Source organism: Lactuca saligna, chromosome 9 (genome assembly GCF_052625555.1).
Source record: "Lactuca saligna cultivar CGN05327 chromosome 9, ASM5262555v1, whole genome shotgun sequence".
In the NCBI taxonomy this organism is placed as follows: Eukaryota; Viridiplantae; Streptophyta; class Magnoliopsida; order Asterales; family Asteraceae; genus Lactuca; species Lactuca saligna.
Window position 1 is genome coordinate 31,433,458 of NC_136425.1, and position 25,733 is coordinate 31,459,190.

Sequence of the window (25,733 nt, forward strand, 5' to 3'; positions counted from 1 at the left end):
ATGACGTTCTTTTGCTACCATCTTAAGCTCTTTAATTTCGACATTAAATGAGTCAGCTTGAGCCTTGACTCTGAGCTCATTGTTTTTATCCATGAAATCCATTTTTTTTTTAAGACGTAACTCCTGTGCCTTGAGCATTACATCTACCTCTATACCCGAAACATAATGTTTTGCCCCTGAGTCAGCTTGGGATTGAAGAATAGAGTTAAGCTTTTGATTAAATATCTTGAACTGTTTTCCAGGCATTAGCATATGATCTGGAATATTGTCTTCCTCATAATCAAATTCTAAGTCTAAAAATATTCATCTAAAACCACCTCCGTCAGTTTCATCATCGGAAGTAGGCTTTGGTGGATCAGTGGATTGTGATGTGAACTAAGTAGTAAAGGGTTGTTGTAAGATGTTTTCGAAAGTGGGTGAAGTTGTGGTTGTGAGAACTTTCGAAATAAATGGTAGAAGTGAAGTGTTAAGGACAAAAGTGGTTTTGACAGTAGATGAAGTGATTATACCTTGAGAAATAGCTAACTTCGTGACATCATCACCTATGTTGACATTTGCACCCGTATCAGATACGTTTACAAGAATGCCTAAATTTGGAACCTCCTCAGTAAATGACTTAGGTAGCACAACTTTGGGTGGAAGTACAACAATTATTGTAGGAGTAGATGTTTTGATTGGTGATTTCGATCCCAAAGGTGTTTCTGGGACAATCTCACTGTCTGATGACTCTTCGTGAATGATCAGCTTTCTCTTCCTTCTCTTATTAGCTATATATATATATATATATATATATATATATATATATATATATATATATATATATATATATATATCGCAACATCTTCAGCTCTTCTTTTTGAGGATGGAGAGACTGGTACTGGGATTTCTCGAACAAGAACTCCAACCTATTTAATTGCACTTTTCGAACTAAAGGAGAGTGATCACCAGAAGATACTTTGGACTTGTGTGACAAATTCATCAATCTTTTAAAAAAAAAAACTGATTTCGAAGGTATTAATTCCTTTGAAGAACTAGTTGTAGTCACTTCAATTTGCTTGACCACTTTCTTCGAAACTTTTTCTTTATCATTAGTACGCTTCTTTGGTGATTTAGCCAGGATCTTCTTAGGACTTTCTTTCGAAGGAATTTCTTTCAGTTTCCTTCTTTGACTTCTTGGATTTCTTGGAAGACCCCTCATCACTTCTTGATAATATAACTCCAGTTTCCACTGAAGGATTAATCTTCTGCAAATACGCCACCAAAATAGGATTCGACGAATCTATCTTTTTGAGCATAGCATCAGGAATTACTGCAATGTTCGGAAATACCTCTACATCATCTTTAACTGTCTTCGTATAATGATACTTCAAGAATTCTGCTTTGGGTTCATCAACTAGAACTTGAATTCCTTCCTTCTCATAATCATAACGTATGATCAAACTCCAATACCGAGCACACGATATCCCTTGAACCACATTCATGTTTTATATGCTTTTAAGAAACTCCTTCCACATCTGCGAAGCATAATCAACCTTCAGATCATAGTATATTCTAGCCACCATAGCATACACTTCCAAACGACCCTTGTCAATCCCTACACTTCGACCAATTAAGCATCAAAGGTAAATGCCAAAGAGAAAGTTCCAGATACATGGCAGACTTGATTTCTTGAAGTTACTAATCTTGGTAAGAGGTGGTTGATGACCCATCTCATTGAACATATGGATGACCTGAGCATTCGTAACCTTGTAGAATGGCGTAGAATTAGGGATTTCAAGCATTTGAGTGAACAACTTCTTGGTGAGACGAATCTTCTTGTCATTTACCAGATCGAATGTAACGACATCCATGGCCTTGCTATAAGTTGCAGTGGAACCCGCCCTTAACAGCTAGGGCATATGAACATCATAGTTGACAAGCCTGAGTGTTTGAGAGCGACAATTAACAGCTTGAGTTCATCTGGATACACTAAAACATCATCTTCAACTTGGTAATTAGTGCTCTGAAGCTTCATGATTGGCTGAGATGAAACATCGTCGGTGGTAGGAGTTCGAGCAGCAACCATCGATTAGGGTTTTGAATGCTTTGAAGAACAGAGAGAAATTAGGGCTTAAATCGTCTGAGAGAATTTTGAAGGCTTAAAGTGTTAATGATAAACCAATTTCCTTTTTATATGTATCCTCATTTGAATACCAAATGATTTAGTCAAAGTACTAGCCATGTCTCTCCTTGAAACTTGCACCACTAGCCGTTTTTAACGACACATCAGATAAAACAACCTTGAAACTTGCACCATGTTGCCAAACGGTTACATCATACTATTCGTGAGAGCTAAGAATGGAATAGAATGGGTTATTCCATTGAAATGGAAAAACAAAACATCTGTTTTTGAGTTTGTTTTCTTCTATAGGGTATGTGATTTGGGTTTTGTTCTCATATTATGTGGTTTGGGTGTTAACTTTCATATGGGTATCAAAATTATTGTTTAGTTTTGATTTTATAATTGTTTAAGGTTAATACAATTAAATGGGCTATCTAAGGACAAAGCGACTTTACTAAAGTAAGCTTTTACATAAGCTCTCTCTCTCTCTCTCTCTCTCTCTCTCTCTCTCCTGATGCATTATCTAAGGCCAAAGCAACTTTACTAAAGTGTAAGGAGCTTGCAGGAAAAGATAAAAGAAGATCCCCTTTCTAAGCCTAAAATCTACCATCTATTGGAAGCATAAAAAGGTGGTAAAATCTCTCTTTTTTTTATTTTATTTTTATATTTGCTTATGTTCTTTGGTTTGTGTGTTCTATTATATAATTGCAAAAGGAGTTCATAAGTCTTGAACTACGGTTCCTAATTTCGCACAGTTTGTGTTTTTTGTTTTTCTGCAACGTTTTTAGAAGCTGTCATTGCACATTCAAGGTAAGAAACAATTTCTAGAGATTATTTGGTTATTGTGGCGGTAGAGATGACTGAGGGCCATGATTCATGGTTAAACTCATAAACATCTTCCCATCGATGTTAATTTCATCTTGATTTCACATGCATTTGTGTTTTATATATCATATAGAGATTACTTTAGTTTATTATTTTAGGTTGCATAAATAAATGATTATGTTGTTTTATCATTCTTTGTTTTGAAATGTAAACTAGTTTTGGTGATTTATTAATATGGTTGTGTTGGTTTGAATGTAGTAGGAAGTCATAACACTCTATCCAAATAGGGAAAATGGTAAATTATTGCCTCTAATGCACTTTATCTGATATCGTTTTATATCGTTTCTACTTTCTGTTATCCCTAGCCAACCATGAGTCTTGGTATGTGCAATGATTTCACCAAATTAACATTACTAACAAGGGTACCTATGTTGTTTTTGGAACTGCATGTATATTATTAGTGAACAACTATCAAGAAACAAGTGGGCTTTTTTTTTGTTAAGATTTTCATATTATCTAAAAGTTAGTTAGGAAATAATTCGTTGCCTTGGGGATTTTACCGTGATAGTTGCTGCTTGAAATTCCTTATGTGATTTTGAACATTTTACCCCTAGTGGTTCTTGTTGCTTGGTTGCTGCCTTTATATTTTTTTTGCCCCTGGTTATTTTTTGGACTCTCATTTGAGATGGTAGACATGGTAGAGCTTATTGTTGTCAAAATTTTAGGGTATGTTTAATTTGGTCCATTTGCCCCCCCCCCCCCCCCTTTTTTTTTCTTGCTCTGGTTTTGAAGTTAAACATGAGAACCAATTGAACCAGAGCAATCTTGATTTTCATAGTGAATAATGGCTTTTCCACAATAAACTACTAGTATGACTTTAAGTTCTACTAATAAGTCCAAAATAGACTTCCAATTCCAAAAGGCCACCATGTTAGAAAGATAAAAAAAAAATGTTAGAAAACTTTATATGTGACAAATGTACATTGTTGGTTGAGTTTTAGAGAAATGATCACTACAAAAACACAATAGAATTTTGAATTTTTTAGAGCTTGACAATCACCTTTCTTACCAGAGACTTCCACTTTGTTTCTAGCAGGTTGTTGTACTTGAAGCTAAAGCTGGTTTACTCTAAATAGGAAACATATTAAAGCATGTATTTTCTCATGAGATACTTCTCTTAAGTCACTCTTTTCCTACCTAGCAATCAGGAATATTTGGGATTTAGAAGTTCTAGCTTTTGGGTTTTATGTACAACAAATAGGTAGCAAAAAGAAATATAATAACTTTTGTTTTGGTTTGCTGACTATTTAGAAGTTAAACGTGTGTGTTTGTTTAACCTTTGGGTTTTAACAGTTGTTGTAATGTTCATAATCTAGAATTTTGTGTCAACATTTTCAATTTTACTACTACGATCCTTCAAGTATTGATCACTTGATAATTTTAGAGACACAGAGATGGCTCTTTAGGTATTAGCGATTGAAAGTTTTATAATTCTTTATATATAGAAAAACAAAACCAAATAAATGGTCAAATAACATCATTTTCATTGATCGTTAACCTCAAAAATGGTCAAATAACATTATTTAGAATTGGTTTAACCAGTTTTCAAACCCATAATAAATCGAGTTTTATATTCTTAATAAATATTGTTTTAATTAATCATTTCTTCACTTTGTTGTTTATACAAAGTTTGAGAGGTTTTCGAATACCAATTTTCACCACTTGTAGCATCTCGGATACCCGAAAAATACTTTTCCAGATATTAAAAGTTAAAAAATATCGTTTTGAATTCCCTAGCTTATGGTGTATCAATGAGTTTTACTTATTTACCCACGTATTGTACGAATATAAACCTAGCTCGAAGCTATCCAACACAAAAATGTCTGTCAAAAGGCCGCAAGGAAGTAGCTCACACCTAGAGGAAACTAATCGCCTCTACAAACCAATTTATGAAAAAGCTATTCGCACTCGTCGTTTGAAGTGGGTAAACAACTAGTGTGTGTGTGTGTGTGTTTGTTTGTGTGTGTCTATATATATATATATATATATATATATATATATATATATATATATATATATATATATATATATATATATATATATATATATATATATATTGTTGCAAAAATGGACTTCTCGGCCGATTAATCGTCAATTAATCGTTTGACAGCCTTGAACCAATTACGATTAGGGTTCTTGACGAAAATTAGTCAAAATCTGTCAAACTCGGACTTGGCGGTCATAAGCAGGAAAAAACTAAAATATTCAAATTTTTTTAGAGTAAATTACACGAATGATCCCTATGGTTTAGATAATTTGCACGTTTGGTTCCTAACTTATTTTTCTAACTCGGAAGGTCCCTATTGTTTATTTTTGTTACACACTTGGTCTCTGTCTTACCTAAAAATACTATTTTGCACCTGATTTTTTAATTTATTTAAATAAACACACTCTCAACCCCATTTCCATCACATTACCCTACCTATTCCCTCATTTTTCCATATTTAAATAATAGTTTTTTAGGTAAGATAGGGACCAAGCGTGTAACAAAAACAAATAGAAGGGACCAAACGCGTAACAAAAACAAACAGTAGGGACCTTCCGAATTAAAAAAGTAAATTAAGGACCAAATGTGCAAATTACCCCAAACCATAGGGACCATTCGTGTAATTTACTCTTTTTTTTTATTTTCAAATATTAAACCAAAAAAAACTTAAAATTTTAAATTTAAAAATATTATAACAAATTTTCAAAATGTTAAAATTTTAAATTTTCAAACAATTATTTTTTAGGATATATTAATTTTTTTAAATAACTTTATTAATAATTTAGGCTACCCAGTTAATTGTCATCTAGTCCGATTAATTGTTTAATACCTGTCGACCATCGAGCTACCACCAAAAGATTTTCACAATATATATATATATATATATATATATATATATATATATATATATATATATATATATACTAGGTTAAAACCCGTGGAACCTACGGGTGCTGTTTTTGAATTGAATTTAAAAATTAATTATTTAATAAAATATTATATCAATAATTCTGATAACTTATAAATTGTAATATTGAATATTTAAATAATTTTTTTTATTGGTAATTATTTAATTACTAACTAAATGGGAAGTATTTAATTAGGAATGAAGATTTTTGAAAACTATTTTTTTTTATTCATCATTCTAATTGGACATATGCAGATGATACAATACCAATGTGTGTAATGAAATTAACATAAAATACAACAATACGTAATTATAAAAAAATACAGTAATATGATGGATTAAGTGTGATTTCCTAAAATTGAATAAAACGACGTTACAAAAAAGTTGGCTACAAATTTCGAAAAACTTCCTTATAAACAACATTGGAAGTTTTATTTGTGAGTTTGCCATCTTTATCTAAAATTAATAATTTTAATCCCTCTCTACTCTGAACTCTAGATAAGGCAACATACAATTGTCCAGGTGAAAAAACTGGATCTTTCAGAAACAGACCAACCTTTGACAACGATTGTCCTTCACTTTTGTTAATAGTCATTGCAAAACATACAGCCAAAGGAAACTGTCTTCTTGTGAATTTGAAGGGAATCTTTTTTTTCTGATGGAGTTAAAGACATTCTTGGAATAAAAGTCCGATTTCCAATATTAGTTCCAGTTATTATACGTGCCTCAATAACACGTTTGCCCAATGATAACACCTGTAGTCTTGTGCCATTACATAAGCCGTTTTTCTGATCAATATTTCTCAGTAACATTACTGAAACACCAATTTTTAAAACTAATTTATGATTTGGTAAACCGGATACTTTGAGTCCATTTAATACATCAGGAGAGTATAGATTTGCATCAAATTGATCATGGAGAAATTCGGATTCACATATGCAGTCTGAACTTAAATATTCAACTTGATCTCCTGGAAACTTCTTAAGTAAACGGTCGTTTATTTCCTGGACAACTTCATTTTTTGGAGCAAGTATCGCTCTTTCTTGGAAATAATTTATATCGCTATAGTACTCTAAAATTGAAGGATATACAAACTCAATTAAGGAACCTATAGGATCATGTGAATCATTAATGAGAATATCATCCGGAATATCGATAATCGTTTCACCGTCGTTCGGACCACCAAGTTTTCCTTCTCCTATATCCAACAACCAATTTGCAAAATCTCTTATTTTTCCTATATCTGATTGATCCCTTCCAACAGTTAGCCTCATGTTTTTTGTTAATCTATGGACTTTGCAATGTTCCCATAAATATGAAGAACTCAAAGAAGCATTTACAATGTTCTGTCTACTGCCACCCGGCACAACAGGTTGAATTTGTCTAAAATCTCCTCCAAAGACAATAACTTTCCCTCCAAATGGAATATTTGAGATGGTTGAATTTACGCACCTTAATAAATCCTTCAAAGTTCGATCTAAAGCTTCAAATGCATGCTTATGGACCATAGGTGCTTCATCCCAAATTATCAAAGAGGTTTTCCTTATTAAGCTTGCCAACTCACCGTCTGGATTTATGTTACAAAAAGAATCCTCTGTAAGCTCAAATGGAATTATAAATCGAGAGTGTGCTGTTCTACCACCGGGCAATAATAAGGAAGCAATACCACTTGAAGCAACATTTAATACAATATTTCCTTTAGATCTAATTGCTGCAGATATTGTTTTCCATAAAAAAGTTTTACCCGTTCCACCATACCCGTAAACAAAGAAGACACCTCCTTTATTTTGTTGAATAGCACTCTTGATGTTTAGGAAAATGTTCCGTTGCTCATTTGTTAATGCAAGAAACATACGATCATAGTCATTCTTTATCACGGGAATGTCGTAATCTAGTTCCTCGGTGATAAGTCGATTGTTTGAAGAAGAAACGGATTCAACATCTAGGTATGGCATGTTTTTGAAGTTTTTGAGAGTAGAGTTGTTTCGAAGTAAAATTTGTTGTATTTCGAACAAAGTTAAGTTCTTAAGTTCATCTACTCCGAGAGACAATTTTGCACGAAAATATTAAATAATTAATAAAATACGTGGTTGATATTTAATAATTTCATTACTAATTATTTAATGGGTGTTGAAAAATAAAAATAAATTAATTTTAAAAAATAAGAAAAAATGTAATACCTGCTGACTTAAATCTTCGTCGTTGGCTATATAGAATTCCATCTGCCAAATATTCCCATGTATTTTCCCAAACGATCTCTGGTTTAGACATACTATTACACATCAACAATGTAGCAAATAAAAAGCGTAGATAAAAACCAGATCCAGAATGACTTGCTTCTTTAATTGCATCAATGTATTCCTTGTCATCATCTAATAGCCCGAGTGCATAACAGGCATCTCTAAAAGAAGAATGTGTTTCTCCATTTACCGTGTGAATTTCATCAAATGATGTTGGTCCTTTTACTTTATTTAAAAGAATCCTTAAGAAATATGCTTCACCTAGTTTAGGTGAAACTGAATGAATTCTACCGATGGCTTTTCCTACTTTCCTTTGCTTCCAAAACCGACCATTTAATATCCAAACAAACTTTGTAGGGAATTCAACATATGTGAGTTTTCGTGCTTCATTGTCGATTGCATTACACTCCATCCAAGCTGTGAACTTTGAAGCGGCAACAGAAGGTTTGTCAAGAACATCATCAATATCATCATCTTCGCCATATACAATCTGTTGTTGATTAGGAAGATGAAAAGGTAGTCTAACAACAAAAGGATATCTGCAATGAACATCATATCTAAAAATTCGCCATGATGCTTCACATGCTGATAAATATCTACAATCGTAATATTCAGCTATTTCATCGACCGCATCATTATTTTCACATTCATTGTTGGTTGGTACAACAGCAACTGTAGCTCTATCAGGATCCTTATTTATGTATTTAAACAAATACTTTATTGAAGATCCCTGATTGCACCATTCAATATTAATATGTGCCTGATATCTTTTCAATAGATATTTGTTGTATGGAACAACATTTCTATTATCCAACCTTACACCGGATTTTTCTACAAAATGACCATCGTTTCTTCGCCTATATAACGGAAAACCATTCTGATCAACAGACGAATGATTAATGAATTGTTTTGGAAAGTTTTTAGAGCACTTTTTATCCACCATACATGGACAATTCATATTTTCAGCTCCACATGGACCATGAATCATAAACTCATTTACAAGTGAATACAATTCAGGATCTTCAATTCTGTCTGGTATCTCTGCTGAAATTATTGGATCAATAAGTTCAACAGTTGGTAGCTTGTTGTCAGAATGCATGAATAGACATATATGACTATGCGGCAAACCTCTTTTTTGAAATTCAATGGTATAAACATCTGTAAAAGAATTTGACAAAAAATAAAAGAGAATGTGATTAGATATCAAAACATATTTAAAATATAATAATAAGATCAATGTTTTATAAAAAAATTAAAAATATAGTTTTAATTACATGCTTGAACTTTGCCGAAAATTTGATTCTCCCTTAAGTCTTTAATGAATGCATCAAGCTTGATCTTAAACAACCTACATAGTATATCAGGTCTGTCTTCTGGTTGAAGTGAAGTATCCTTAAGAAACCTTTTAATCTCAGGCCATTTGGGATTACATGTAAAGGTTATGAAGAAATCAGGATATCCAAACCATTTACATAGTGACATGGCATCCAAATAGTTTTGCAGCATATAGCGTGCACCTCCGGTAAAGGATGAAGGTAATATGACACGTTGGCCGACATTCGAGATATCATTCGTTCCTTGAGCTTTTTGGTTACGTAAATTTTCATAAGAATCACATCTAAGAACATGTTGTTGCCTACGTATGTAGTACATTCTCTCCGTTTCCATCATAGTATAGGCATCTACCAGAAATTGTTGAAACAACCTTCTTGAATTAAGTATGAGAGAGAACGAATGATCTCTGTCTTGAATCCTATAAGCGAAATATTCTCTCATTGTACATTTCGCACGCTTGCTGTTGGTCGTAAATGACACACCTCTATGAAGAATGTCAACACTATAACCATCATCCCCATATGGAAATAGCAATGGATATTGGAGAGGAAGGTACGAAGGATGCAATTCACTGATACGTTGTAGACAACCATTTTTTGTTTGAACGACGATATCCCTCTTTTCGATTGAATCCGAAATGTCACCAATTATTAAAGCAGCAACCTCAGAAGCAGTCGGTAGGTTATATGTTCTTCCATCTTGCTCCCTTCTCCCGATAAGTCGTAATTTCATATCAACTTCTGGATTTTTTTGAAAAGTATCTCTTACCATTCTATAAGATCTAACCAAGACATTATTTGAATCCAACATCACCTTAATATCCTTAACAATATCACTATCAGTTGATGTTGATTGATCTTTTTCACCACCAAAATAAATAAATTTATACATAATATTAGTAATATATACATAATATATATATATATATATATATATATATAATAGATTATGAATAAGAAGTTTGAGAAAATACCGAAAACATCTTTGTCTATTTGTAATTTCGTTGTCAGTGTCATAAATGTATAACTGAGAGAATTTTGGTTCCGATCCTTTTGCTAGCAAAAGACTTCCAATACTATGATAATTTTGACCACCCAATCTGAAAATGTAAGGAGCGTTTCCTCTATTGATTGAAGAGTCAATTTTACCACCCATCGACGTGAAAGAAAACATTGAATTGTAACGTCGAATGTTTTTCATGAAATGTTTGCTTTTTGAATCCATATTTCGAAACATTCTTTCATAAGTAGGGGTGCATTCTTTAAGTCTGGAAGTTGAACTTTGCCGTAACCACAACATAATGAATAATTCGTGTTCCCATTTTCTTTACCTCTAATGGATTCATTTCTCCATAACTTTGCACGACATGTTTGACATACAACATCTTGATCACCATGATCCAAATATTCTGTAAAATAAAAGCGTTGAATAAAATATCAATGAATTTTATAATTATATAGAACATAGTATCTGAAATGTAAAATGGATTTTATTTTTTCATTACCATTTGAGATACCAACTATACGATTTTCATTGTTCACTTGATGTATATTTTCTACATCTTCTGTCAAATCAATCAATGGGATAGGGGATAAATGTCTTGTCTTCGTTTTTAATTTATGACATCCTGAATTTAACTTGATTGATGATGAAGAAGTTGTTACTGTAGATGCATTTTTTGATGTCATATCATTTGAAAGTACATGGTACTGTCTTTTCTTTGCTAACTTGGAAGTGATATATTTATCGAAACCAATGTTATCTGAATAAAATAAAAATAAAATAGTTAACTAAATAAATAAATATTTACATAATGGATAATAGTATATTTTAAAAACCATAAATAATTACCATTCGTAATGTTAGATAACGGATTTATAACATTTGTAATGTTAGAAAATGGAGTTCTAACATCTGTAAAGGAAGGACAGTATTGTATGGTTGTGTTATGCTTTGCAGGTGTTGTAAATGAATTGACATTTTGAGTTTGACGAACAATGTTGGTTGATTGATCTGCAAATAGAAATAACTTATAAAACTTGTAAATATATGTATTCAACTATATAACAGTAAAAGATGGAATATAAAATACTAATACGGTTATAGTTAATGGTTTTTTTGAAGAGATGTTGTAATGATATACTTGGAACGTTTGATATTGTTTTTATTTTCTTCGATCTTTTATTTTCCAAATATATTTTTCTTTGTCTTCTTTTCTCTTTGGCCTGCATGTGGTACATGTTACTGTTGTTTTCTACATAAGAAGACATAGGTTAGGAAATGAAATGTGAAATTATGTACATAATATGTTTATATAATACAATTGAACTTAGTTAGAATTAAATAAATAATGATAATAAAGTAAATGTATTTAAAAAGTTACCTTTATTAATTTGTTTATTAAAATGTTTAACAAAATTTGCAAATATTAATTTACTCTTTTATAATATATTTTAAAAAAATTAGTAAATTGAAGATTTTAAAAAGTTACCTGATATCAATTATTTCCCTGATGAGCATCATGACTCATCATCCTCATTTCCAACCTAGGGTTTATTCGATTTAAATCTACTGTTTCCCCAATTTCAACCAATCGTGGGTTCGGATGATATCAGGGGTTAAAACCCTAGATCTCCATGGAATCAATGAAGGTAAAATTGTGTGATACACGATAATCGTGATGATTATAAATTGCTTATTGATCTTATGTATCTATTCAAGATTATTTTTTTACAATTAGAAAAACATCTATTCCAGCATATTGATTATTGTTGTAAATTTCAACCATAAATTCATAGAAAAAACAAAGTGATCTAAACTGATAATACTAACCTGACATATGGATATGGAAATCTTGCAGGTAGAACTGGAATGAGGATTACAACTTTAATGAAACAGTTTGATGTAAGCTTAATGAAAAAAAATCGCAGAAACAATTGAACATTAAGAAGACGAATGAGGTGTTTCAAAATTTTGGATTTCACGTTTTGAGGTAAAGTTATATGCTTGAATATTGGAAAAAGATTACGATTATATGATTTTATTGTTGTTGGATCTTTATTAGATATAATTTTCTTCCTGATTTTTTGGAATTTAAAAGATTACAACTAAAAATTAGTTTAATATTCAAATTTCATCTAAAAAGGGAGTATAGAATATTAGGAAATAGTTGGTTGAATATAGGTTATTTAAAGAAGATAAGTAAATATGTTGCAACCATTACAAAAATGTATGAATTAATTTTAGAGAAGCAAAGATATAAATTTTGTTTACATTTTATTATTCACGATACATAAGTAGCAGATTTTATTATTCAGAATACATAAATAGCAATATACTTAGTTTTCGACTTTTGAGTCCAAAGATGTATGATTCGAACTTTAATTGTGAAATCATCCTTGATTGAGTCAATTTCCTTTATAGGAGTAATATGTTCCATTGTACCTTGCAATTAAAAAATAATTGTTTTGTTAACAAAAATGTTAAAATATAAAAAGAAAAATCGAAAGCCATTGATTGATTTATTTATTTATTTGTCTTAATTGTTAATTGGCATTTATCAAAACATTTTCAAGTTAGGGGCAATATGGTCGTTTTGGAGTAAACGAAGTGGAAAATGGTAACATCACAGTTATAAAAAATAAAAAACTATATCATAGACTATAGTAGAAGTTTTATTATTCAAAATACATAAAAAAAAAAAAAAAAAAGTAGAAATAGCAATACACATTGAATTTTTTGTTATTCAGAATACATAAATAGCAGAATACATAAAAAACCAAATAGATTGATTGATTATTATAGGTCAGATTTTATTATTCAGAATACATAAATAGCAGATTTTATTATTCAGAATACATAAATAGCAGAATTCTATTATACAAATTGATTGATTTATTTATTTGTCTTAATTCTTAACTGCGATATATCAAATACTTATCAAGTTAAGGGCAATATGGTCTTTTTGAAGTAAAAGAAATTGAAAAGAGTAAGATGACAGTTATAAAAAATAAAAAAGTATATCATACACTATAGTAGAAATTTTTTTATTCAGAATACATAAAAAAAAAAAAGTAGAAATAGCAATATACATTCAGTTATTTGTTTTCAAATTAACGGCATAGATTGATTGATATAGCAGATTTATTATTCAGAATACATAAATAGCAGATTTTATTATTCAGAATACATATATAGTAGAATTTTTATTATACAAATTGATTGATTTATTTATCTGTCTTAATTGTTAACTGCGATATATCAAATACTTATCAAGTTAGGGGCAATATGGTCTTTACATATATAGCAATATTTATATTATACAAATTGATTGATTGATTGATTTGTCTTAATTGTTAATTGCGATATATCAAGCAGATGAAGTAAGATCGATTCTTTTGAAATGCGATGTCAAATCTGTTGAAGGGTGTAATGATTATTGTTTTCGAATGATATGTGTTCGATTGGTTATTGGGTTTGTATACAGGGATCGATTTTAAACGGAGGTTAAAGATTGTGGGAACGAATAACTGTTAAATTCGATGTTTTCTGGAATGAAGCCTTGGTTATTAAATGAATCATACGAAGGATCTGTTATTTGATTTTGGAATTGGGGCGAATAATCGAACGATTTGGAGTTGCGAATTTGATTTTGAAAAGCCAATCAGTTGGGTTCGCATATGAAAACAGATAAGTTTTGATTTTGGATTCGCAATTGGGTTAATTGGGTTATTGATTGAGGGACGATTCGTGAAGAAAAATGCGAAGTCAAGAAGGACTGTGAAATGTGATTTGTTCAATATTGGAGTCAAATGCAGTTCACGTGTAAAAGCAAAAATGTTCGCATTTGGTAATACAAATCAAAATTGGGTTTCGCATATGAGGTTGTATGGATTGGGGTTAAAGATGCGAAGGTGATTATGGTTAATATTCATTTCGCATTTGGTGAGACAAACAACTCAAATGCGAATGAACTAAAAAAAAAAAAAATGACTGGAACATGCGAAGAAAAAGGGTGAATGAAGAATGCGAATTTTACAGTAGAATGCGAATTGGGGAAGAAAGCTAAGAATTTCGCATTTTTATTATACAAATTGATTGATTGATTGATTTGTCTTAATTGTTAATTGCGATATATGAAATACTTATCAAGTTAGGGGCAATATATTTTATTTGAGTTATAACCAAAATCAACTAACTTGTCCAATTTAAAACAATAAAAGTATCCAAAAATATTCAAAACCAATAATATTTGACATCCTAAATACCCCAAAATAAAAATCATACCAAGCAATTAAAATATCTTTATAACCAAAACAAATGATCAAAATATATTAAATGTGTCTTATAACCGATAGAAACTCACTTTTCAATTTTTGGAATCAAGAGTGGAGTTTCCTCTGCGGTTGACATTCTTTTAGCCTTAGTTGAACTTAAATCATATCCAGAATCATATGAAGGATCTGTTATTTGATTTTGGAATTGGGGCGAATAATCGAACGATTTGAAGTTGCGAATTTGATTTTGAAAAGCCAATCAGTTGGGTTCGCATATGAAAACAGATAAGTTTTGATTTTGGATTCGCAATTGGGTTAATTGGGTTATTGATTGAGGGACGATTCGTGAAGAAAAATGCAAAGTCAAGAAGGACTGTGAAATGTGATTTGTTCAATATTGGAGTCAAATGCAGTTCACGTGTAAAAGCAAAAATGTTCGCATTTGGTAATACAAATTGATTGATTTATTTATCTATCTTAATTGTTAACTGCGATATATCAAATACTTATCAAGTTAGGGGCAATATGGTCTTTACATATATAGCAATATTTATATTATACAAATTGATTGATTGATTGATTTGTCTTAATTGTTAATTGCGATATATCAAGCAGATGAAGTAAGATCGATTGTTTTGAAATGCAATGTCAAATCTGTTGAAGGGTGTAATGATTATTGTTTTCGAATGGTATGTGTTCGATCGGTTATTGGGTTTGTATACAGGGATCGATTTTAAACGGAGGTTAAAGATTGTGGGAACGAATAACTGTTAAATTCGATGTTTTCTGGAACGAAGCCTTGGTTATTAAATGAATCATACGAAGGATCTGTTATTTGATTTTGGAATTGGGGCGAATAATCGAACGATTTGGAGTTGCGAATTTGATTTTGAAAAGCCAATCAGTTGGGTTCGCATATGAAAACAGATAAGTTTTGATTTTGGATTCGCAATTGGGTTAATTAGGTTATTGATTGAGGGACGATTCATGAAGAAAAATGCGAAGTCAAGAAGGACTGTAAAATGTGATTTGTTCAATATTGGAGTCAAATGCAGTTCACGTGTAAAAGCAAAAATGTTCGCATTTGGTAATACAAATCAAAACATTTTCAAGTTAGGGGCAATATGGTCGTTTTGGAGTAAACGAAGTGGAAAATGGTAACATCACAGTTATAAAAAATAAAAAACTATATCATAGACTATAGTAGAAGTTTTATTATTCAAAATACATAAAAAAAAAAAGTAGAAATAGCAATACACATTGAATTTTTTGTTATTCAGAATACATAAATAGCAGAATACATAAAAAACCAAACAGATTGATTGATTATTATAGGTCAGATTTTATTATTCAGAATACATAAATAGCAGATTTTATTATTCAGAATACATAAATAGCAGAATTTTATTATACAAATTGATTGATTTATTTATTTGTCTTAATTCTTAACTGCGATATATCAAATACTTATCAAGTTAAGGGCAATATGGTCTTTTTGAAGTAAAAGAAATGGAAAAGAGTAAGATGACAGTTATAAAAAATAAAAAAGTATATCATACACTATAGTAGAAAATTTTTTTATTCAGAATACATAAAAAAAAAGTAGAAATAGCAATATACATTCAGTTATTTGTTTTCAAATTAACGGCATAGATTGATTGATATAGCAGATTTATTATTCAGAATACATAAATAGCAGATTTTATTATTCAGAATACATATATAGTAGAATTTTTATTATACAAATTGATTGATTTATTTATCTGTCTTAATTGTTAACTGCGATATATCAAATACTTATCAAGTTAGGGGCAATATGGTCTTTACATATATAGCAATATTTATATTATACAAATTGATTGATTGATTGATTTGTCTTAATTGTTAATTGCGATATATCAAGCAGATAAAGTAAGATCGATTGTTTTGAAATGCGATGTCAAATCTGTTGAAGGGTGTAATGATTATTGTTTTCGAATGGTATGTGTTCGATTGGTTATTGGGTTTGTATACAGGGATCGATTTTAAACGGAGGTTAAAGATTGTGGGAACGAATAACTGTTAAATTCGATGTTTTCTGGAACGAAGCCTTGGTTATTAAATGAATCATACGAAGGATCTGTTATTTGATTTTGGAATTGGGGCGAATAATCGAACGATTTGGAGTTGCGAATTTGATTTTGAAAAGCCAATCAGTTGGGTTCGCATATGAAAACAGATAAGTTTTGATTTTGGATTCGCAATTGGGTTATTGATTGAGGGACGATTCATGAAGAAAAATGCGAAGTCAAGAAGGACTGTAAAATGTGATTTGTTCAATATTGGAGTCAAATGCAGTTCACGTGTAAAAGCAAAAATGTTCGCATTTGGTAATACAAATTGATTGATTTATTTATCTGTCTTAATTGTTAACTGCGATATATCAAATACTTATCAAGTTAAGGGCAATATGGTCTTTACATATATAGCAATATTTATATTATACAAATTGATTGATTGATTGATTTGTCTTAATTGTTAATTGCGATATATCAAGCAGATGAAGTAAGATCGATTGTTTTGAAATGCGATGTCAAATCTATTGAAGGGTGTAATGATTATTGTTTTCGAATGGTATGTGTTCGATTGGTTATTGGGTTTGTATACAGGGATCGATTTTAAACGGAGGTTAAAGATTGTGGGAACGAATAACTGTTAAATTCGATGTTTTCTGGAATGAAGCCTTGGTTATTAAATGAATCATACGAAGGATCTGTTATTTGATTTTGGAATTGGGGCGAATAATCGAACGATTTGGAGTTGCGAATTTGATTTTGAAAAGCCAATCAGTTGGGTTCGCATATGAAAACAGATAAGTTTTGATTTTGGATTCGCAATTGGGTTAATTGGGTTATTGATTGAGGGACGATTCGTGAAGAAAAATGCGAAGTCAAGAAGGACTGTGAAATGTGATTTGTTCAATATTGGAGTCAAATGCAGTTCACGTGTAAAAGCAAAAATGTTCGCATTTGGTAATACAAATCAAAATTGGGTTTCGCATATGAGGTTGTATGGATTGGGGTTAAAGATGCGAAGGTGATTATGGTTAATATTCATTTCGCATTTGGTGAGACAAACAACTCAAATGCGAATGAACTAAAAAAAAAAAAAATGACTGGAACATGCGAAGAAAAAGGGTGAATGAAGAATGCGAATTTTACAGTAGAATGCGAATTGGGGAAGAAAGCTAAGAATTTCGCATTTTTATTATACAAATTGATTGATTGATTGATTTGTCTTAATTGTTAATTGCGATATATGAAATACTTATCAAGTTAGGGGCAATATATTTTATTTGAGTTATAACCAAAATCAACTAACTTGTCCAATTTAAAACAATAAAAGTATCCAAAAATATTCAAAACCAATAATATTTGACATCCTAAATACCCCAAAATAAAAATCATACCAAGCAATTAAAATATCTTTATAACCAAAACAAATGATCAAAATATATTAAATGTGTCTTATAACCGATAGAAACTCACTTTTCAATTTTTGGAATCAAGAGTGGAGTTTCCTCTGCGGTTGACTTTCTTTTAGCCTTAGTTGAACTTAAATCATATCCAGAATCAACATCATAAATTTCTTGGAGGTTGCGCTTCAAATCACCTGATATTTTGCAAGGACTTGTTGCGGTTGACTTATCAATTGTTGAGGGTGTAAAACTTTCGTCTGTTTGTGAGATCACATCCTAATTTTAAAAAAAAATGTTTGATTCCTAAAAAAAATAACTAATATAATTAAAAGTTTATAAAATAAAATGAAAAACCTTTTGAACAGGCTGTACAACATCATCGGATTCCAAAGCAACTTGATTTAAGGAGACAGATTGAATACTCTAAAAAATAAAATGGAAATATGTTAATCGTTATGTACTTTAACATTAAAGAATTGTAAATTTTCAACAATAAAAAATTACATACCATAAGTTCTATTTTACTTTCCAATTCACAAACAATGGACATATCTTCTGTAACTCTGAGAACTGTGTAGATGTTATTATAGTTGTTGACATTGTATTCTGTAATATCTACAACAAAACCAAACTTGCGGTTTTTCAACACGTTAAGTTGCATTGGAAATAGGGCATCACTGTCTCTGGCCTGTAAGATATATTTTAATAAATTAAAAAAATTAAGTAAATGTTTTCTGATTTTAAAGGTATGAATAATATACCGCATCATGTATCTTTTTCAACTCGTAGGCACTTATATTTAACAACCTCCTTGCTTCCGTATCAAAAAGAGTCAATCCAATGGTTCCAGTACAATCTTGTACGTTAATTGGAATTATATACCTAAAACAAAAAATAATTATGTCATTGTTAGTGTTGTTTTAAGATTGACAAAATTAATAGAAATAAATATGTCTATACTTTATAACTGACTGAAATTCAGATTTTTTGCATTGTGCATTTGTACACTCGACAACCATAGTTTCTGAAATTCCCTCAGGGTTGGTATACGAATGATTGGTTTTGGGAACAGGGATAATTTTTTTTCCACATTTTTTGCATGCTTCATAATACCATGGTAGATTCTGCCTTATATTAACAATGGAAGCAACTAATAAAAACTTCATTTCCTGTATCATATCAAATGTAAAAATTATTAAAATAAATTATGCAAAAATAAAATGTAAAACATATAAAATAATGCAATATACCTTAATTGGTTCGGTGATCTCACAGATTGTTTTTAATGGAAAATTGCCCTTAAAGTCATCTGTATATGAAGAAGAGTAGCTTTGAAGTGTAGTTATGCTTTTTTCAGTTATACCGAAATTGTCATGACATTTCAACCTGTAATGTTTAATTTAGATTCATGAATATTAGGTTTTGTGTTTTTTTTAAGTTAAAATACATTATAAAAAAATAAAAAACAATTGGAAACTAACTTATTTTTAAACTCATTTATTTCATAAATGTCAGAATTTATGAACAATTTTCGTTACTTCAAAATGACCTTTAGCTTCACCAAGACCTGTAAAAAATGTATATCCAATTATTAAAATTTATATAAAAACAGTAATTATAAACATCTATATATAAAGAGTGAATACAAACCATTCCAAATGTTTAGCTTCAAAAACTGCATCACGATAACAACAAAATTAACAGTCGGGTTATTTTTTAGGTATTCTGAAATTTGATATGCTTGACTTCCAAAAATAGTAACCTTCAGATGTACAGAACTAAATAAACCATAAAATAGTATATTAATATTAATTTGTGATTAATTAAAGATAATAAATAATAAATAAATAATACAATATAATCTCACTCTAGGTTGCTAAGAGTGACTTTTATATAATGCTTGGATGGTACTGGATTTGAAGTTTCAAGAGGCCTAAATGACACGATATGTCCAATAACATCTACACAACAGATACCACAAAAAAATAAAAGTTTAGGATTAAATTCGTAATATTTAAATAATAAAATGTATAACCAAAAAAACAAATGATAAAAAATGATTTTATTAATATTTTATGACTAACCAAAGAATGTGTCTTTTGGGCATGTTTGTTCTATGATAGAATTAAAGTCAACAAACATAAATCCATTGACCGGACCCGAGAAATCATCACATTTTTTTAGGATGCTTTTCCAATCCAAAGTTAAGGTCTGTTTATGACCTGTATAACTAAAACCATTAGTAACAGCAGCCATATTGGGTTTTATAACTATATAACTTTCATCTTCCTTTAAAAGATGACGAAATCTGGAGAAATTCTGATTGAAGACACGAGCTTGGTATTGTGTACCCTGTTTAAAAAAAAATTAAAAATTATTATGTTCATGAAACATGTCTAATATTGAATGATGAATAAAAAATATATCAAATACAACAAACCTCCTCATCCATGATGATCATTTCAATGGAACAAACTTTATTATTTCTGACAAAGTTCCAAATTTTAAGCACCCGAACCTTGATATGCGATTTTTCATCTATCTGGTCAATGTTATTTAGGTAAACCTTATTTCCTATTTCCATTTTCTGCAATAAATTTAATCATTATAGAATTGTAAGGAAAATTAGCAACCTTTTAAAATGTACAAAACATCCTAACCAATAAGTAAAACAGAAAAATTATAAATCAACACATGACAATAACAACTGACTTAATGTACTCATAAATTTTTAAATTGAATAATTCATTTTATAATAAAATGGAATACAAACAAAAACAAATAATTCATATGAAATAATGTTTTAGATTGAATAAAAGTTTATATAATAAGATGGAACACAAATATATAATAAACATGAAAACGACAATTATACCGAAAATGCCCTTGCAACATACTAACACTAACAGATAACATAACAATGAGTAAAACAGAAAAATTAAAAATCAACACATGACAATAACAACTGACTTAATGTACTCATAAATTTTAAAATTCTAAATTTTTTTGAGATTGTATTTAGATAAAAACAAACAAATTTTAAAATTTCATACCATAAAAAAAAGTTACTGTGCACATCTGAAAAAGACTATTTTTAATTTTTTTTAAAGAAAATGAACTTGTAATGTTCATTAGTTTTTCGTCTTTTAAACTGAAAAGGTAGAAGAAGTAGACGATTAAGAAGAATTACAAAAAAGAAGAAGAATAGAAATCATACAATGAGAACGTGATAGATACAGATAAATAAGAACATGGAGGAAATAGAAATATTGGTAATTCTGATTTTTGAATACACTAACCTGATATTTAATTCTTGAAGCGTTGCAGAATAACAAAGAATAAAGAAGAATACGTTTGCTGTGGTTTCTATGGAGCAGAATTGTTATGGAGCAGAATGGTAAAAACAAAATAACCGTATAAATGATATTTACGTTTGCTGAAAAATACTGCAGATTTTTAGGGATTTAATGATCGCAATATATTGAATTTGCAATCAAAATAAACAAACTTTCAAATTTAATCGTGATTTTCGAATCTGATTATTCATTAACATATTTTTTCAAATTATTTCCATAATCTTTATTCATTTAAAATTAATGCATGAATATTTTGAATGCAGTTGACAGCTAAAATTTCCTGATATATTGCATCAGTTTGACCTTTTATTCAATTTTCGGATTCAATGGCATTTACGTAAATATAGAAGAAAAAATGAGCGGGAAAACTCTATTTTGGGGGGCTGGAAGAATGCCACGTGGCCGAGTTCTACTTATTTATTAGAATTAGGATATATGAGCATGTTCAAAGGAGAACAAATCTGAGAACAAATATAAGCCACTACTTTTAAATTTAAAAATATATTAAAAAAAAAAAGGGAAAATGACTTAGGAAGTAACTACATTTTATCCGTATTCACATATTAGCAACTTCTTCTTTTTTGTACATAATAAACCAATTAACTTGTTTTAACTATTTAAATTACATCAATATTGCCGAATAATACATGTTTTAACCGCTAACTCAAAGAGAAAATGATTTAGGAGGGTAACTACTGCTTATCCGTGTTCACATATTGACAACTTCTTATTTTTTGTACATAAGAAAACAATTAACTTGTTTTAACTGTGTAACATCCCAAAAAATTTCGTTTTTAATTTAATACTAAAACCATAATTGTCAAACCATTAATTTAATACTCCGGTATCGGGCCCCGCCCGATATCAAGCCCCGTCTAGCATCGAGCCCCGCTCGGTATATAGATCTGTCTCTCTTAGGCCCCGCCTGTCTCCGGGCCCCGCCCGCTAAACGCATACAATTATATAACATACTAACACATAAAGAAACATATTATACTGTATCCCTATCCTAAGAAACACACTCTGCTAATAATGAAGTTGCATGTTATATGATTTTATGTGTTTAGCGGGCAGGGCCTAAGAGAGACAGATCTGTATACCGAGCGGGGCTCGATGTCAGGCGGGGCCTGATGCCTGGCGAGGCCCGATGCCGGAGTATTAAATTAATGGTTTGACAGTTATGGTTTTAGTATTAAATTAACTATGAAATTTTTTGTCATAATTTTTTGGGATATTACACAGTTAAAACAAGTTAATTGCTTTCTTATATAAAAAAAAAATAAAAAGTTATCAATATGTGAACATGAATTAAAGATAGTTATCCTCCTAATTAGGACAGGACAATAAAAAAGACCAATCCCACCAAACCCTTCCCTTACCCCATCCCCACTCCCCTTACCCGCACCACCACCTCCACTCTAAAAATATATCTGATAATGTAGTTGGGCCACCACTGACCACCAGACAAACTGTCGGAGCCACCGGAATACCGTCGGAACTGCCTGAATCATCAAAAATCACGTTGGAATCCTCATACTATCAAAGGAGCCACCGGATCGCAGTCGGAAATGCTGAATGTATCGGTGAATTTATGACTTTGCTCACATTGTTATGGCAAAGCTGCACCATATCTAACCTAAGAAATTTCAATGATGTTTATTAACTCATCAGGAGGTAATTTCTTTAGTTTTCTGATTTTCTTACTGGTGATGGGAAACAACAACTCTCGGTACTAAATTTCTGATATTCTTATGCACGGGTACATGTATTGAAGCAACATCATTGATTGGATTTTAATAGTCGCCAGAGAAGGAAGCTTCGTCGGAGAGTTGCTTATCGCCTGCCTCCAAGGAACTTGAGCTGGATGAGGTGACTGCAATACGGGAATGGCGAGACAGGAATGCAATTAAGCAGTGGAATTGACAGATTCAATGTCTTCGACGAAAGAAGTTGTGGTCGGAATTGGAGATGGATGTCGTCGGTGAAAGAAGCGGTGGCCGGAGATGGAGAAGGAGGCTAGGGTCGGCTGAAACTGTGGAGTTGACTGCATTTCATTAGAAAGAATTAGGTTAAAATTAGTTTTATCTATTATTTGGGCCTAATCTAGGCTTCAGGTTATAATCTGACTTATTTCATTAAAATAGTAATGTGGGCTTATTTATTTACTTTAAAGATATACATATGCATCTCTATTTTATTGCTCATAACCAATACGTGATAAGATCTGATATTTTTTTTTTTAAATTTATTCCTTTAATTATATAACTAATGCGTAATAGTATCTAATATTATTTTTAAAATTTATTGCTTTAATTATTCATAATAAGTGTTCGCATAAATTAGCAGGTAATGATATTCAAATTTTGTAAACATAAATTGTATTTTAAGAAAATATCCCTAAGGCTAATTAGCTAATATGAAAGATATTGTGTGTTATTATGGATAAAATATAAATAAAAAATGGCAAGTGATTCAACTCGGAAATAAGTAAAAATGAATTTTCTTCATTTTAATCATATGTGATTAGATACATTTAATTACATGTTATTACATATTTTTAATCACATTTTATTAAATACACGATAACAACTATTTAATAAAAAACGTGAAAACAAATCTTGTCTACATAAATCATGTGTACGAGCCGGTCACCAATCTCCACCAATCCTTTGCCCCTGACCGGAGAAGGTTCAGGGCGCACTTGACCTTCTGGTCATCAGATAACCACCTCATCGCTAAAATTGGGTCCTGAAATCCATCGAACACTGGGGGCTCTGTATTGTCGAAGTTCTGGTATTGGAAAACTCTCTACCCATGAAACCCCATGATAGCAACAGTCGCGGTAGCTGCAGCAACAACAACCTCATAAATTGCAACATAACGATCATCAAAAATATCAATCATGGTGGTCTTGATAGACCGAAACAACTTCGAAATCGATCCCCGAACATCAATAACCACCTTAGCAACAATCATCTCATGGATTTGATCCCCGGTCAATCCTGGCCACCCACTCTGGCTCCTGAACCCGATTCCCTCGTGAGCACCATACTGAAAATAAACCACAATATATCAAACATGTTGCATTTAAAAACTATTCTAAATAGCTAAAACCCTTGGGGTTGTGACTTTCTTGCTATGTGTACGGGTCCAGTGCTTCTAGGAGTACGAGCCCATACTACCTTCCACACCTACACATATTTCTCTCATAGGATCATCACAAACAGCCCTAACAATACAACATATAGGATACACATACATCCAATCCTCACTCTCTCGAGAATGGCTAAACATTCCTCAACTGGCTGACTGCTCACACATATACTCATCCATGAAACTTCGAACAACCCTGCAACACTCGTGAACGCAAATCATACATAACACCGGATCCTATAAATAGTCAAATACTTGATTGTACCCTAAGCCCATAACCAGATAAGGAACCTAAAATAACTATAAACCAAACATTCCCAGGCTATAAACTCTTAGTTATGTACAACTATGATGCATTCACTAAGAAACTATAATAATGATGTCAATTTCATACAAGAAGTATCCCTGGGCTATCAGGCATCATATATTAGGTAATTATATCATTCAGTTCCTGAAGATCCCTAGCTTATCAAAAGCATGCTGCTCTATCATAAACATCATATCAAATAAGAGTGTGGTAATTTGGGGTATACTTTCTTGCTCCAGCTAATCGTACACATCACATCCTTCTGTTGGGTTTTGAGCATTCTAACACTCCTAAGGTGTACATGCAACCCTAGAAACCTTGGATCTATGTTTTACTATGATACATGCAAAATTGAGTCTCCAAGGTTCTTAACCTATCTAGCATACCATGGGGAACTTTTAAACATAAGTGCTAGAAGAAGAACATAGCTTTTGTAGTTTCGATTCCTTGAGAACCTTGTGAGCCTAGCACCTCAAGTGTGATCCCTCAAATGTCTCACACAACACTAAAACTCTTGGAATAGACTTGAGAGAAGTTCACTTACACCTCAAAATCGGCTAGCCCTCTATCTTGTACAAGTAGTACCGATTTTGCTAGACTAGGGGTCTTTATATAGTTGTGGCACAAGTAGGGTTACACCATGTAAACCCTAATTGTCATGGATTATCCATGGAGCACCTTATGGGTTTTATTCCAATCCATACAAACCATGGATCATTATCCCACTAT

General features: G+C 31.2%; 2 protein-coding genes and 1 long non-coding RNA gene across 3 annotated transcripts; 1 reads left to right on the forward strand and 2 right to left on the reverse strand.

Annotated features, from left to right (window-relative positions):
* Window positions 1-1,124: 1,124 nt before the first annotated feature.
* On the reverse strand, window positions 1,125-12,294 carry LOC145016176 (uncharacterized). Its single transcript, XM_078974571.1, has 8 exons — window positions 12,288-12,294; window positions 11,307-11,468; window positions 10,960-11,217; window positions 10,786-10,863; window positions 9,395-10,312; window positions 8,061-9,278; window positions 6,602-7,822; window positions 1,125-1,465 (listed from the first exon to the last, which is right to left on the reverse strand). Exons 1-8 carry the CDS (start codon window positions 12,292-12,294, stop codon window positions 1,125-1,127), a joined length of 4,203 nt encoding a protein of 1,400 aa, XP_078830697.1.
* A 6,568-nt stretch (window positions 12,295-18,862) lies between these two features.
* Window positions 18,863-20,772, reverse strand: LOC145016177 (replication factor A protein 1-like). The gene is made up of 9 exons (XM_078974572.1): window positions 20,629-20,772; window positions 20,273-20,540; window positions 20,056-20,149; window positions 19,839-19,966; window positions 19,738-19,755; window positions 19,439-19,497; window positions 19,161-19,357; window positions 18,950-19,070; window positions 18,863-18,871 (listed from the first exon to the last, which is right to left on the reverse strand). Exons 1-9 carry the CDS (start codon window positions 20,770-20,772, stop codon window positions 18,863-18,865), a joined length of 1,038 nt encoding a protein of 345 aa, XP_078830698.1.
* A 2,137-nt stretch (window positions 20,773-22,909) lies between these two features.
* Window positions 22,910-23,709, forward strand: LOC145017725 (uncharacterized). Its single transcript, XR_013666637.1, has 2 exons — window positions 22,910-23,218; window positions 23,319-23,709. It is a non-coding gene; the product is annotated as an uncharacterized LOC145017725 (long non-coding RNA).
* Window positions 23,710-25,733: the final 2,024 nt, after the last annotated feature.